General features: G+C 35.2%; 1 protein-coding gene across 1 annotated transcript in view; it reads right to left on the minus strand.

Moving 5' to 3' along the window:
• Positions 1-8696, minus strand: part of LOC133517144 (phospholipid-transporting ATPase VA) — a 119877-nt gene extending 111181 nt beyond the window's left edge. Inside the window, exon 1 of the mRNA XM_061850311.1 lies at positions 6938-8696. Within this exon, the coding sequence (XP_061706295.1) occupies positions 6938-7737 (800 nt within the window). The 5' untranslated portion in view covers positions 7738-8696. The remainder of the gene's footprint in view (positions 1-6937) is intronic.
• Between the last annotated feature and the right edge of the window lie 9144 nt (positions 8697-17840).

Below are 17840 nucleotides of genomic sequence, written 5' to 3' on the forward strand. Positions count from 1 at the left end.
CCCTGGCTATGTTTTACTGGACTTTCGAACGAATATTTACATTTCGAATGTAAATATGTTTCGACCATGGGAAGTTGCCGTTACGAGTGTGATATTTCGACCATGGGAGGATGCCGTTACGAGTGCAATATTTCGACCATGGGAAAATGCCGTTACGAGCGTAATATTTCGACCATGGGAAGATGCCCGTGCCAGTGCATTTTACCTAGAGTCGAATAACGCTAACTCTTCAGACTTCTAACAGACTGACACTGATTGTATGGTTTGCTTGGAAGATTTAGCGTGATTTGATTCTAAACGGTATACATATTTTGTTTTATATTTATTTATTTCATACGTACAATATTGTGTAGTTATATATAACTTTATTTTTTGTTGACTAATAATAATGTTAATTTATTCATTCAAGATAACAATGATCTTATTTTGTTAGTACAGTGTTAAAAATAACAATAATATAAATTTGTATAACTAAATGTTTTACTAAATGTTGTAGTCTATTATAAAATTATATCTTTATTTTAATCTATTATAATATATAGGTATATATTTAAAACTATTTTAACATTATTTTCTGTGATTTTACCTACAGTCGAATAACGCTAACTCTTCAGACTTCTAACAAACTGACACTGTTTGTATGGTTTGCTTGAAAGAGTTAGCGTGATTTGACTCTAAACAATATGCATATTTTGTTTTATATTTATTTATTTTATGCATACACTATTATGTATATGTTACTTATTTTTTTGTTGACTCATAATATAAATTTTTATAAATGTTTTACTAAATGTGTACTCTATTGTAAATAATATCTTTATTTTAGTGTACATAATTATAACATATAGGTCTATTTTAACATTAGTAGTACGGGATTGTTAAATGGATATACATATTTATTACTATTTTACCATTGTTTTATTGTTTATTTAAAATTAGCCTGTTTAAAGTTTAAAATTAGCAAACAACTGTTTAAACAGTTGATTATAAAAATGAGTATATCTCGTTATTATTGTAATTACACAAACCCATTCTGTTAGATGTGTACCTACTATTTAAATAGTGTTATGTTTTATCTCTTTAAATTAAACAACGTAAAACCACCCAAATATATTTGTGTGAAAATCCGGCCCTGTTTTTTACCTGCTCCTCGAGAAACATAACATTGCTTCCTTTGCGCTAGCTAGCCGTGCGCTCGCATTACCAGTGCAAGCGAGGTCTTCGAATACGTATCTTTGTTTCGGATCGCAGTGTCACAAGTTAAGCTGGTTTGAGAGCGTTTAGTCGCCTACCTTAGACGCACCAATAGAGATCAGACAGCTATTCTGTTAGAATTCTGTATTAGTTCATAATGAATCTTATTCCGTGCTCAATAGAGTAGTAATTCAATAAACGCTACCTATGCGGCCTGCCCATTTTTTCATAGTGGCACGCGCCTTTGCGGTTTTTAAACAATAGATAAGACGATAACCCGTAGAAGCTCACGGAGGAAAATAGAAACTATATTTTTCAGTGATACGCAATTTTTTGACTCCCATCCTACGAGTACGTTTAGTAATACACACGAATTATATATTTTAAGAAATATAAAACATCCAGTTTTAATTTAATGTAAGATTCGACCATGTAAACAAGAAAAATAAATAACTAGGGATTAAAATCTCCTCGAACAAGTCACGTATTTTTTGCATGTTTTTTATAACAGAGTTTTTTAGAGAGACAGCAAATTAAGTTTAATTATAATGTAAGTATTTCAGCATTAAATAAGCATTCAACCCATATACATGAATAATAAGGAATCTCATCCTATAGCTTTTTTATCACTCAAAACAAAACCTTTTTGACAGAACTTATGACCCAACTAACTAAAGTATATGCAACATTTAATTACTTTATATAATAATTAAAATATTTTCTTTTACAATGCCATTTCGTTTCCTCAAACGTACTTACCGATACCCCGAAGTTAACGGAATTCAATAGAAACACGGTGTATATTATACAAAAACAATATAGTACGAAAAATGCTATAATTTCATCACTAAAGAAATGGGTATACAAATGTCACCGATATCGCATCGTAGAGTCAGACCAAGATAAGTTGGCAGCGATTTTGATAGCCCAGACAGCGCAAGTGTTATTTTAAACGTCAAACATCTATTAGCTCAAGAAAATTAATAAAATCCGGAGAAATAATTCGTGTAGTTTTGAAAATTGGTATAGCTTGTGGTCTCCAGATAAACATACTAAAAGTCCTCGAGGGTGGGGGTTGTGCTGAGAGTGTAAGGGGGGGGGGGGGGGATGAAGGTACCTTTTTCAGATTTTTGCTTATATCTCGAATATTTTTACAAATAGCATTATAATTACTTCGGACAAAAGATTTACCATAAAATTCCCTACATATTTGGTTGTTTATTTTTACTCTACGATCAATACTTTAGGAGCTACAGAGTGTTTAAGTTAACAAAGAGACAAAAATAGACGATTTAAGAAAACGTCGTTTTTTCTTAAGTGTTCATCGTAACTCCTTTTTTTTTGTTTAGAATAAGCAAATTAAGTCACCTGCTGACCAAATATTAAAAAACCGGGCAAGTGCGAGTCAGACTCGCGCACGAAGGATTCCGTACCATTATTTATAAAAACGGCAAAAAAATTATGTTTGTTGTATGGGAGGGGGCTCCCATACAACAAACAAAGGAAAGGAAAGGGGGGCCTTAAATATTTATTTTATTCTGTTTTTAGTATTTGTTGTTATAGCGGCAACAGAAATACATCATCTGTGAAAATTTCAAATGTCTGGCTATCACGGTTCATGCGATACAGCCTGGTGACAGACGGACGGACGGACGGACAGCGAAGTCTCAGTAATAGGGTCCCGTTTGACCCTTTGGGTACGGAACCCTAAAAACCGGCCAAGAGCATGTTGGGCCATGCTCAGTGTAGAGTTCCATAGTTACCTGTCCATCCACATAGACTTTTTGCAAAAACATAAAAACGGCTGAACCGATCAGGTTTGCTTTAGTTTTCCTTGAAAGTGTTTACTAAGCTTTACTTTCACGATTTTTTTCATATTTTTTGGACCCACGGTTCAGAAGTTAGGGGAAGTAGAAGTGGAAACATATTCTTTTTTCTTTCAGAGCGATTATTTCCAAAAATATTATGTTTATCAAAAAATGATTTACCCCCCTTACACCCTCAGCACAACCCCCACCCTCGAGCACTTTTAGTATGTTTATCTGGAGACCACAAGATATAAGTATACCAATTTTCAAACCTACACGAATTATTTGCCCTGATTGTCCATTTTTGGGGTTAATTTTCTTAAGCTATATGAAATCATGAAGTTTACTTAACACTTGCACAGGCTAGCCTATCAAAATCGCTGCCAACTTATCTTGGTCTGACTCCATGCGACTTGGATTATTAAACGCCGCAATTCACCTCAAATCGGTGTTATTGTTTTTCCATTTTACCAGTAAATACTATATTTTTTTCAATATTCTTCCAGTGATAAAAAATAACTACTAAGTATTATGGTAGTAATTGCGATCATACGATCTTACCCTCCATCCGATCTTAACCAGGTATACCTTACACTATAATAAAAATGTATTGCCTTGTATGTTTCATTAAATATGATGTCATTACATGTACTAAAGTACCTACAATATGGTGTAGGTGTGAATTTTCTTGTGTACATTAATAAGGTTCACTATACTAGAGATTAAAGCAAGTTTTGGTCAAGTATGTAAGACATCTTGTCCTGGCAGAATATCAGTGCCTCTCCCATAGGGTGAAGCGTAATACTGAGCCAGACCCCTTTTGTTTTGCTGCGACGCACACAACATTTCCTATATGAATGGAACAGTATTATTTAAATGTATTTTTTTTTCTACTTCTATTTTGTATAAATGTGTATTTCTCTCGTATAATTTTGTATTATCTGTTTTTTTTTGTCATTTTATTAATTGTATTTCCTGTGTGTATTGTGGCAAACAAATAAACGGATTATCTATCTATCTATCACATGTAGTGGGCAAACATTGTCAGTCGACAGTCTTGTTATAAGCTAAGGAGGCTTGAAACGTAGAATAAAGTATTTAATTACGTAATATAACTTAAAATTGATTGGAAGCGATAAGTTGGTACGTTAAAGGACCTACTGCTCTATTGGAATGTCATGCTAAATCCTAAAATAAAATATTTCAAACTAACTCCTGCGCACGACTTCAGTGTGCATGGAATAATGATGATGAATGATAAAAACTATCCTATGTCCTTCCTTAGGCCTCTCTCCATGTAACATTTCATCTAAATTGGCATAGCGGTTTAGAGTCAGACCAAGATCAGTTGGCAGCGTTTCTGACAGCCTAGACAGTGCAAGTGTTATTTTGAATGTTGAACTTCTATGAAATTGTGATGTTTACTGAGGGTTACCATTCATCCAGGTTTCCCCGGATTTGTCCTAGTTTAGAAGGCGTCTGGGGAGCGTCTTGGGAGGACTTCATTTGTAGTCCGGGTTTAAAAATTCAGAGCCTTAGGCCGCCTACGACACACGCACAACCTGTTTGAAAAACCTGTTGACATGTCCGGGTTCTAGACTGTAAAATCCGGGATTTTCACGCGTCTTGTCCTGGTTTCCAAATTTTAGATATGGCAACCCTATGTTTACTTGCACAGGCTGGGCTATCGAAATTGTTGCCAACTTAGCTTGGTCTGGCTCTAAGTGTGAAGAGGTAACAGATAGACAGAGTTACTTTCGCATTGTTCATATTAGCCACTCACATGCTTAGTACAACTGTAGTTACCAGCTGTTACCCTTATTTTATTATAATAATAGAAATCACTGAAAAGTATCAAGCACGTGAGCGAGCTAGACTAGATTGGAGTAGCATTGTTCTGGTAATTGTAGTAGCATTCTAGATAACTTATAGTCATACTAACTACTTGAGTACCTGTTGCTTTGATATTACCCAATAAAATACAATCAACCCTAACTAATCAATCACAAAAGAAATTTAATAGCTCTAGTTATGAACTAATTGTTAGTCAGTCCAGTTAAGGTATGATAACATTGATAGTTAATTACAATAACTACTATTGGTAGTAAGAGTGTTTAACTTGTTTGTTTTATTAACAAGGAAAGATAACTAATTGACTTGCTTATATTCCTTCATTTGTGGGAAAGCCCAACAGGCTCGACCCATTTGATATATACATAGTGCCTGCGAGGAAACAATAAAAATTTAACCACATATTCCTGAGGTCATAAGAAGGAAAAAATCTTATACATATTTAAGTCAATTCCACCAAAAAATAATTTTTTTGTGTTTTGTTTTTTACTTTTTTTATGTTTTTAAACATAATAAATACATGTTCTTGGAAATTTTATGGATTAATATGAATTGGTAAATTTTTTTTCGTAAAAACTAGTCTATTCAAAGGGTTCCTTGTCACTTTGATATCTAGCAATAAGGCAGTCTAGACTAGGTCCCATAGTGATGACAACAAAAAGACGTTATGCACTGAAACGCAATAAAAATAGATTTTTTTTAATTGGTATTAACTCTACAAGTTTATATGACATTTTTCTCTCTAAATATGATCCGGTTTCCATTTCCTCGCGGGCACTAAATACACAGTGGCCACGACATATAAAAAAATCAAGATATCTCTGACTTGTTCACAGCTATGGGAATATTATTATTATTATTATTTATTATTTAATTTGATACACTAGCAGCTCTTGGAGCTGATGCGTGTATATCGCAGCATATAGATATACATAGATGCTTAAACACTGATAGAAGGCATACAAGTGGGAGAACCAATTTTATGACTGTCCATGCCTACTTCTCAAGAAAGTTGTATAAGTACATTTATTTATAAATGAAGTTATTTTCAGGAATAAATCATTGATTTCTTGTACGTAAATTAAAGTAGGCAGGTGCTATGTAAACAGAACAAAAATATATCATAACTACTGCATCCTATTTTAAAAATAGAATCAAGACAAAACAGGTAACTTATTTGTGCTATGTAACACTGTCATAAATCCAGGATTTCCCAGATTTGTCCCAGTTTGAAACTCATCAGTTTTTTAATGGCAATCAATAGAACAATTAAATTTTTTTGAATATTTATATTCTCTGAGGTTTAGTGAACACATGTAGGTTTTTTTAACTTTATGCCCAGTATCAGCAGCAACATCAGTATATATATATATATATACAGTTGTGTGCAATATATTGTTGTTATTGTTTATTGTTGTTATACATACATACCAGCACTTACAGATACACCTTACATGCTAATAGTGTTGTTATTAATATGTAATTGTATTTTCGTGTGATTATACACTCTAATATTATATTCTGTCAAATATTTAATTACATATTATATTATTATGTCATTATAAAATTACATTATATTGTCATCATTATGTATGTCACATTAATAACAAAATATAATAGCAGTACATAAGAAAATGTAAATTAAGGGAAAACTATAACTTTAGATCAATAATATTGTATCTTTTTATATAATTATTCTGCATTACTTGATAATGTTTCAAAATTAACTGTAACATTTACTTAAATGATATTGGAAGTAAAAAAAAATATTATGAAAATTGGCTGTTTTAACTAAATTGCGGAAATTCCTATAAAAACGTAAAACCCTGCAAAAAAAAATTCATTGTGTACTATAATTGTAATTTAGAATCTTTCCTATTATTTCCAATTAAAGCTTTACATCTAAACCCAAGTCATCCAGAAAAAAATAAACTTTTCTATAAGATGATCTTCATCGCAGAGTGTACTGCTATTATATTGCACACAACTGTATGTATTTATATTTAGACAATATTGTCCAGTAGGTAGAGCAAATGGGAATCACCCCTTTACAATAAAAAAAAAACAGTTTAGAATATACTCACACTTTATAAACTCTGCAGTAGGAGTTGTTGATTCTTTTATCAGAGAGATGTCTCCGTCGATCTTCAAATAAGTCCTTGATGGCAGTCACAGTTAGCACAAACACAACAGGGCACATGGCAATCTCCTTGCCAAAAGCATTCAGGGCCGGCACCCAGTTCAACAGCACTATAAATATAAAGTACACATTGGCAACTCTATGAAATTGTTCAAACAAATTTTTAGGAAGGAATGACAACAGAGTGTATTTAGTAGTCCTGATTTTATTGTTGCAGCGCTGGCCATTTGGGTGCTCTTTTGGGGGGGTTTTTTCAGGCACAAGGTGGTTGGGGACGACGGTGATGTGTCGCGCGTCCACCTGAGGAGCCTGTCGGCGCATCAGCCAGAACAGGGTGCGGCGCCACGGGCTCACCACCGATGTACGGCGTAGGGTGTAGATGGAGTCGGAGCGTGAGGCCTGCCGCGAGTGTGCGCGCACAGAGTTTGTGCGTGGCGCCGCCGGCGCATCCGCACGGTGTCCAGGTGGCAGGATGAAGTCTGTGCGAGACCCAGTGCGGCTGTGGCCCGGCGCACCCGATCCAGCGCGGCCGTCTCCGATTTGGCCTTGAGAGAAGGCGCGCTGGTGGCCGCGCAGGGCCGATTTGAGCGGTCGCGGCGCTGGTGCTCCCGCCAACATCGGCGTTCCTCCATGGCTGATGGACCTCGAATGACCTTTCGCCTTTGGGAATAGGTACGTTTGCTCCGGCGCCCCAGGTAGGCTCGGGCCGCTCGATGGAGTCTCTCCGCTTCCTTCTGTTGACATTTTTATTCATCTGAAATGGGGTCGATGTTATCTTTCTACTCATTAAAATCCACTATCCAGGGCGCTTCGTCGGCCGGTCCGGCTCTTTCGATAAGACTGGGCCCAAACTAGTGCAGGTATCGAAACATATGGTTTGATTGAAGTCATCTGTTTACAATTTCACACATTGCTCTAGTTTTCATTCCAAGGAACCAAACAATCACAGAACACTACAACCGAATTTGAGTGATATTTATTCATTCTCAATCGCACACAATGTTTGTTTGAACCTAAAATCACACAATAATAACCGCCACGGTGCAATGGTATGAAACGGAACACGAAAACTGGCAAAACTTGAATCAGCCGTCTGACTGACAGCCAAGCAACTGACGACAACGACAACAGCGGGCAGGTATGCGGCTGCGCGCAGATGACAGCGGCTAGTGTAGGAACAATATCGATAGAATCGGTAGTTATGTTTTTAATTTTGAATAAAATTTGATTGTATTTGATGAAATTCCCTTTCTGACATATACGGTAGGATTAAATAGATGTGCTATAGTACAGCTATAGCTATACGCGTGCGCCCGTGATGGACAGAACATACGCAATCAGCCAAATTAAAAACACTTTTTAGGGTTATTTTACTTTTTACTGGAGGTTTATTGTCCCCAGAAGCAAGTATTGATTTTTATATTTGTAAATTATGTATTTTTTGAAATTGTATATCAATATAAAGCAGATTTTAATGCCGCACTAACGATACTCTTGTAACCAAGGTAAAAAATATTTCATACTTATATTTTTTTATCAGTAACAAAGTTGTCATTATGAGTAAAAGGGCAGGGTGTTTAGTTGAATGTTGAGAACTCCAGGCTATAAATTCTAAAAATAAAAAAGTCAAGGTTCAAATATTGAGATCTATTCTGTGCTTATCATGTTTTAGTAGCTAGTGTAAGTTAAAACGCATTACGAATATTCAAAATCCTTTTATCCCAAAAACTGCAGTATAAAGTAGAATGACCCTTTAACATTCCTGACAACATACCAAAAACAACCTTACGTAGGTTAGTCGGGTTATTTGTTGCCCACCATAACCGTACTAAAATTTACAGTGGGGATTTAAAAAAACTGTGGAAAGGACAAACAATCATAGCGCTTTCTCTGCTGCTCCTACTGAAAGTTCCATACCATTTCATGTCTATTGTGTTCTTACGCTCCTTTTTTTTACTTTTGTTAAATTCCTGTAGATGTCTGCAACCCGCATTTTCCTTAAATTATTTATTTTCTAAATTCCAAAACTGCTCCAATAGTCGAGCCATTACATTTTTCGGCGTGAAAGCTAGGTTTCCTTCATACACTTTTTTCAACCATCACTCCATTTCATTCGCCCCATTAAACATTTTTTTTTCTCTCAGGCAATTTTCACCCGACTCCTTTTTTTAAATTCTATATTTCAATAGCCTTTATGCGGAGAGCAGAGATCATCTTAATATTGTTTATGATACTGTTTAAATTGTGTTGCGTGTTTTATCTATAGATTTCTCAGTCAAAATATTTGTCAAAAATATATAGGGTAAAAGGTTCGTCAATTGACAAGTGTTATATTTTTTGCATAAATGTTTAAAATTAAACGTATTCTGCGAAGTGACCTTGTTTTACTGCAAATCTTACCAAATTATACCTGAATCAATAGAGAAGTTAGAATGTACAAAAATTCCAATACATGAAAGTTTTCTGACAATAGACATCGTAAGGTTAAGAGTCATTCAGAAAATGTTTTCTTTAGTTTTATTTAAAACACAACGCGGCAACTCATAGCAAACAAAGCAAAGCAAATTATTTTTTTAGTTTTATTTAAAACTGAAGACATAATTTTCAAAATGACTGCGTGCTGAATTATGTGTGCATTTGCACCGTCTACATTATTTTCTGCGTTGCCCTAATGTTGACTGGAGAACGCCTCGTGGTATTAAGTTCACCTTTATACATTAAGTTTTTTCTTTTGGCATTAAAGTTTCAACAAATAAAATGTTTTTGAATTCTTAACATTGAATGTAATAATAATGAAAGTTTAATGACTATAGTTAGACCAAGATCACTCTGCAACGATTTTGACAGCAGAGACTGTGCAAGTGTTATACATAATTACTTCATAAAAGTTTGACGTTTACAATAGCATTTGCACAGTCTGGGCTATCAAAATTGCTGCAGACTTGTCTTGGTCTAACTCTATTAATAGTACCGTGTACATATTATGCTTGAAATTAAATAATGCGCTTATTTAAACTGGTTTTTATGGCAAAATAAATCAGTTTTTTTAGAAAAAAAAATGTTTATTACAAACCTCCGCCTGTTGTTACCTGGTTCTATTTTCCTTTAAAATTCATTTGTAGTTTTACATGTATGTAAAATGTATAATTTTTGGTGCAAGAAAGAATATTTACTCACTTACCTCTGAGAACTCTCAAAATTTACTCACAGTTGTTTTCAATAGGTTTCATTCCATTGTAAAGAAAAGAAAATGTATGCTTGTAAAAACAATATTGTAAAAACTGCTGAAAAGAGTTTCTGGATTCTCAAAAACCGTATTATTAAGGTAAAGATTTTGAGAATCTAGAAATTCAGTATACCCCACATATAATAGGGTTGTTTCCATCTACAAATCTTAGGGCAGAATTGTATCCAAATAAATTCTTTTGGATTATAAGAATATGTTAAACTACTTTTAGGGGACCTGTAATGACCATATTTTTGTAAATATTGAATTTAAAATATGTTTTGGCACACGTCACGTGACCAAACTCGAAACGTCATTGAAGATTCTGATGACGTCACAACTCTCGGATTGACAGTGTTGACAGTTAGGCGATAAACAACAAATGGAAAAAAGCGCGGGAAACGTGAAACGCGGCGGTCTAGTTTTTTGTTTCTTGTACATTATTTTTATTGTAATATCAGGAAATCGGTAATTTGTATATAATTTTTCACATATTTTGTATATATTCTTTTATTTGTATATATAATTAGTGGATTTCTTCATAGTTGGTAAGTTTTTTCGTGTAAATTTTCTATGGGGGACGACGATCCTCCTGATCCTGGAGGTGGAAACCTCCAGGTCGGATGTAATGTGACTGTTGATTCGGCAATGGATACTGACACTTCTGTGGGTAGCAGGAGTGAACTTAAAAGAAATAAGGTACAAAAAAGATGCAAAAATTGCAATAAAAAAAGAAGGAAAAATAATGGCGGGGAATATTCGTGCGATTGCCAGGAAAACATACAAAACTCCCAAGCTCTTTCGAGTTCTAGCATGCAGCCTACCATAATCCCCTCTGACAATTTAAATACAAATATAAACAATAGCGCTATTAGCACCAAGGTTGGTAGGAACTTATTTTCAAATTCAGATGTTGCACCCTTTATGGTTCACGTCCAACTCAAACAGACTGACGCAAGCTCATCTCTGCACCCGGTATCTTTTGGGAAATTCCTCGTCAAAAAGGCCTTCAGAAACATTATTAACGGAAGTGTTAAGCGCATTGGCAGAACTCGCATAGCAATGTCATTCTCAAATTATTTAGATGCAAATTTATTTGTAACTGACCCGTGTCTCGAGTTAGAGAATCTTACTGCATACATACCGTCTTTTTCTGTGACCCGTATGGGTTTGGTTCGCGGCATTCCGGCACAGTGGTCGGATGAAGAAATTTTGTCAAACATTTCCGTGCCCATTGGGTGTGGAAATGTTCTTAAAGTGCGGCGCTTAAACCATAGAGTTACGGTTAATGGTTCTGTTTCGTGGCAACCCTCTGAAACAGTTGTTTTAACTTTTGATGGCCAAGTCTTACCAAAACGGGTATTTTCGTGCTACAACTCACTGACTGTTGAATTGTATATTTTCCCCACAATTCAGTGTTATAATTGCACTAAATTCGGACACACCAAAACTAATTGCAGATCAAAACCAAAGTGTTTTAAGTGTGGTCAAATGCACTCCGGTCATACCTGTTCAGTGGAGGAAGAAGATGCCATTTGCTGCTTATGCAATGGTTTTCATTTCGCCACGAACAGGGCTTGCCCGGAGCATAAGAGACAGAAGGATATTAAAATAACTATGGCCAATAATTGTATTTCCTATGGTGAAGCTGTCAAACTACATCCTGCAGTTTCTAAATCATTCGCCGATGTCCTTCTGACACAACCACAACCACAGTTACAGTCCCAGCCAAATTTACATCACAGAGTCCATAATTCAGCCCCGAGCACAACCATGCAGTCCCATAGTTACAAAAAAACAACTTTTTTGAAGCCACGTCCAGTAAGAAAGACCATGACAGGGTATGATGTAGCAGCTCATAATGCACTAGTTAATGAGTATACCATTCCATCTCCTCCAAATGGCTGTGCACTACAGCAAGATTCTCGCAAAGAGAATACATCAGTAGCTGACGAAATTCAAGCCCTAATTAATCATTTATCTCAGCCCAATGTAAAACTACCGTCCCACGTTGCCCCCATGCTTGATGTACTTGTTACAACTATTAAAAATAATGGCCACAATTATTCAGTGGACTTGCAGAAGCATAATAAATAAAAAGCAAGATCTAATACATTTATTAAACAAATTTCAACCTTTTGTTTTTGCCCTCTCTGAGACATGGCTAAAGCCTGGAGCTCTTCTTAGAGCTACTGGATATTCATGTCTCAGAGAGGACCGTCCTGGCGGATGGGGCGGTGTAGCTCTACTCGTCAGGAATTCCATTTCATTTTCACCTTATAATCTTCCATCCCATAGCGATGATTTTTCAATTGTTGCTGCCATTGTAAATAACATCTGTATCATTTCTGTATATATACCTCATCCATCATCATCCATTTTTGATGAGCTTGAACAAATAATTTCTTCTCTCCCTAGGCCCGTGTTAATTTTAGGAGACTTTAACTCGCATCACCAGTTTTGGGGTAGTTCATCATCTAATTATAATGGAGATCGTCTCATACATATCTTAGACGAACACAACCTTTGTTTTAAACACTGGCTCTCCAACCCGCCGAACAGCGCCAACAGAGTCAATTAGCGCTATTGATTTATCTATTTGTTCGGTCGATCTTGCATCCTCTCTCTCTTGGCATACCTTAGATTCAACATATGGGAGTGATCACTACCCTATTATTATTACATTTCCATCTTCCATTCCTCCATCTCCAAAACCTAGCCCTAGGCTTAAGTATAATTTAAGTAATGTTGATTGGAAACTTTTCAAAAGCCGCGTAGAGGAGAAATTGTTGTGTTTGCCCACTATAGATGCTAGTAATGTAGTTAGCTGCTCAGTTGCCTTAGCCCAGACGATTACCGAAGCAGCTGATGAAATTTTCCCTGTAAAAAACAGTGTATCAGGTAAAATACCTTCTCCTCCTTGGTGGGATGATGATTGTTCTCAAGCAATCAGAAACCGCAAGGAGGCAGAGAGAAGTTATCGTCATTCGATGACAAATGAAAATTTCGAGATATATATACAAGTTGCTCGTGAGACTAAAAATTACTGCGCAAAAAAAAGTTCGAAGGCTGGAGACGATTTTGTTCATCTCTTAGTCCTAACGTGAAACCATCCATAGTTTGGAATAATATTAAAAGATTCAGACATGCTTTCAATGAGCCATCTAGACAGACACTTCCTCCTAACCTTGCTAATCAGTTCATGGACAAATTAGCACCAGCATCAGTCCCCGAAGAACATGTTTTCCACCCTGCTGCCTTTTCATTTGACTCTTCCTATTATACTGTATTTAATGGGCCTTTTAAAATAGAAGAGTTAAAAGGTATACTAAGTAGTTTAAGAGATACTTCACCTGGGGATGATGGAGTCCCATATTCCTTTTTAGCAAATGCTAGTGATGGTATTCTCTCTTATTATCTGAATATAATAAATTTTGTCATCCAATCTGGTACAGTCCCGGATTCTTGGATATCTCAAATAGTTATTCCTATATTAAAACCCAACAAACAAGCAACAGATGTTTCTTCGTATCGTCCAATTGCCCTTTCTTCAGTATTTGTTAAAGTAGCAGAACATTTGATTAAAAACAGATTAGAATATTTTGTAGAAAAAAACCAATTACTTTCTCATAGTCAGTTTGGATTCCGAAAAGGTAGATCTACCTATGATAGTTTGGGTATATTAGTTGCAGAAATTAGATTAGCATTTTCTAGAAATGAGTCTGTAGTAGCTGCTTTTCTTGATATAAGTGCCGCTTATGATAATGTTTTAGTCTCAGTATTACAAGCAAAACTTCATAGATTAGCTGTACCAATAATGTTAAGCAATTTCATAATAAATCTTTTATCAGAAAGGTCCATTAGCCTTCTTATAGATGACAACAATAGGATTTCCCGTTTAGTTTGGAGAGGTCTTCCACAAGGTTCCGTATTAAGTCCATTGCTATATAATATCTACACATCCGATTTAGAGTCATCCTTAAATGGCACTGTCAGAATTTTGCAATATGCTGATGATTTATTATTATATTCACCAAACCTTTCTATTGAACAGGCCAGTAGATCCATTACTTGTTCTTTGGGTTTATTGAAGTTATGGTTAGATTCAAATGGTCTGGAACTCTCAGTTCCTAAAAGTGTTGTAGTTTTGTTTACTAGAAAACTGTTTCCTTCTCCAATCAATGTGCAATTTAATAACTGCTCCATTCCCATTAAAGATAAAACCAAGTTCCTAGGTGTTATTTTAGATAATAAATTAACAGGTCTTCCACATTGTGATTACATAGTTTCTAAATGTGAAAAAAATATTAATATCCTTAGGTGTGTTTCAGGAGTTTGGTGGGGTTCGCATCCTCTTTGCATAAAATTAATGTATAATGCCTTGATAAGAAGTATTCTAGATTATGGAACATTTTTGTTAGAGCCAGGATTTGTAGCAGGCTTCCAAAAATTAGATCGTATTCAATCAAAAGCCCTGAGAATGATATGCGGTGCCATGAATTCAAGCCCTATCAATGCTATGCAAGTTGAGTGTGCTGAGCCTCCACTCCATTTACGACGCCAATATCTTTGTGATAGGTTTATTTTCCGCTGCTCCCAATTTTCTAATCATCAACTCTGGGTTATTTTGTCTAACCTCTTGCTTCAAATAACTACTTCTAACTACTGGAAGCACAAGAGTCCTCCATGTTTGATTAAAAGTTTTCAAAAACTTAAATCTATTTCAGCTCCCACTGTTAGCTCTTCAACACTTCCCATTTTCCAGTATGAATATGAATCTGTAATACTTGATCCTCCAGTTCTCCTTAATATCGGCATTTCTAAGAATGATGTTGAACAAAATCAACAATTCCTGGGATTCATTGGAACAGATGGCCTAGCTGCTGATCATATATACACAGATGCTTCTAAGATGTCTGACAATGGGTGTGTTGGCATTGGTGTACTTCACACCCAGTCTAATATTTACCAAAAAATAAAGTTGCCTCCAGAGTTCTCTGTGTACAGTGGCGAGTGCTTTGGAATTCTGAAAGCAATAGAATTCATCATTATAATGCATCTTAAAAAAACTATTATTTTCTCAGATTCTCTAAGTTCACTTCAGGCAATAGCTAAATTTCCTTTCAAATCTAAATCTAATAACCCAATTATTTATCAAATCCGTAGCCAACTGTTAAAATGTCGTCTTAAAGGGTATTCGGTTTCCATTGCCTGGATCCCTGGACACAGAGGGATTAAAGGCAATGAAAGGGTGGATGACTTAGCTCGAGATGCCATTAGTTCTGGGGACATGTTTCCGTTTAGGAATGTTGCTGAAGACCTGTTGGCACTGCCTAAATTATATCTAAGAATGGAATGGACAAAATTATGGGCATCTGGTGCGGGTGCCGCTGCGTTACATTATCGTAGCATACAAACAACAATTCCTGCCAAACCTTGGTTTGCTAAAATCTCTTTGCCAAAGCCTGCAACTAGTATGTTGATTCGTATGAGATAGGTTTATCAGAAGTTGCCTGCTGGCTCCGCTCTCGTCTCCTTACATTAAACACAACAAAAACAAACTACATTTGCTTCACAAACTACAATAGTTCACAACCTGGCCCTAATTATAATATAAAAATCCACACATGTAATAACAATATACAAAACTGTGCCTGCTCTATCATCAATAAAGTTGGAAGCGTTAAGTATTTAGGGATATTAGTCGACCAACGATTAACATGGCACTTGCAAATAGAGCTGCTCATGAGCCGTGTCAGGAAGCTTATATGGGTCTTTAAAAATTTAAGACATATCGCTACTTCACAACTTCTTAAACAAATATACTTAACCCTAGTTCAATCAATAATTAGTTACTGCATACCGGTCTGGGGAGGCGCCACTAAAACCAAATTTTTAGAGCTCGAAAGAACCCAGAGATCACTATTAAAAGTTATGCATTTTAAACCATTTAGATTTCCAACCATAGACCTATATAAGCTTTCTGATGTATTAACAGTAAGACAACTCTACATATTATTTGCAACTTTAAAAATACACAAATCTAAACCATATACACCTACCACACGAAATACTAGGAGAAACGGTAACATACTTCCAACCACTTCAATAAATACCACATACGCTAGTAGACAGTTTGTTTTTAAATCCAGTAAATTATACAATTTCTTAAATAAGCACTTAAATATACATCATTTACCATTTTATGAATGTAAAATAATTATAACAGACTGGCTTAAATGTAAGAGTTATTATGATACAGAAAACTTAATTCAAAATATTTTAGGACTTTAAACACACACACACACACACAGGCACACACGCACACACACACACACATATATGGACTTGCAAGTCCATCTTCTCATTAGGTTAAATTAATCTATAAGCAATTACTTTTGTTAGTCTCTGATATGTTAATTTTATCTTTTTATTTCTATTTAAATTTAAAAAAAATTGTTCTATTACTAATTAAGGAAGAGCGGTGCCTCTTAACACAGGTATTTGTTACTTAAAAAGAGGCGCCAACACTTACAACTGTATAAGTAATTCTTAAACAGAATAAACATTTTTTCATTTTTCATTTTCATGAGATTGGGCCATGTATGTACACCGGAACACCTGAAACTACAAAATCGTGTGGCCAGTTCTGCATGTATTTGTGGAACTGATCCCGCTGATCTTAATCATATCTTTTTTTCTGGTAATTGTAACCTATATGACCGTTCTATATTATTAAGACAGCTGTCAGATTTAAAAGTTCCGTTTCCCACATCTATTACAACACTCCTGTATATTAATGATTCATCTCCATATATATTTAAATCATTGTATTCATTTATTTCACGTCACAACATTAAACTTTAAATTATTTGAATTATTAACCTTTTCCTGATCCTTTTCCAAAATTCCGTCCTACCCGTTTTAATGTAATCCTTAATTCCGTTTCCCCGTTTTACTCGTCTGGCTGAATGCGCCAGGAGCGCGAAGCCATTAAAAAAAAAAAAAAAACAACAACAAATGACAGATGTCAGTTGACAGTTCGTATCTTCTACGTGTGTATGTAGTTATGTGTCAAACCGTAAACTGTGACGTCACACAATTTTCAAAGAGCGTTTTGGGCGCGAAAGCATCTGTCAAAATATATTTTGTTAATTTAACATATTTAAAGCCGTTTTTAGTATAAAAGTTGAATTTTAGGGCAACTTTTAGTTAATATAGTACGTAATACAAACGTTTCATAAAATTGGAAACAACCCTATTATAATCTATCGATAAATAAATGAAAATATTTTACTTCACTACGACTGCAATGTGTCAAAACTTCAATGCTACCAAAGTACCAACTTACCAAAAAAACAAAGTACTAACTTAAATTTTATATTACTGCTATGACTGACCATGAGTTGCTTTTCATTTTCATTATGTAACAGATATTACAAATTAATTGTAACATACTCTAAATAAATAGAACGTTTTCAATACAGCAGAAATAAATTTATACGTAGCCGGTGAAAAAAAAAACGCAATTTTTTTAATTTTCTATGGGACGATTACTCATCGCGCCTACAAATTTTTAATTTACCGCTTTTTTCTACTAACGAAAATGACTTGACAGACT

The sequence above is a fragment of the Cydia pomonella genome, chromosome 4 (genome assembly GCF_033807575.1).
Source record: "Cydia pomonella isolate Wapato2018A chromosome 4, ilCydPomo1, whole genome shotgun sequence".
NCBI lineage: Eukaryota > Metazoa > Arthropoda > Insecta > Lepidoptera > Tortricidae > Cydia > Cydia pomonella.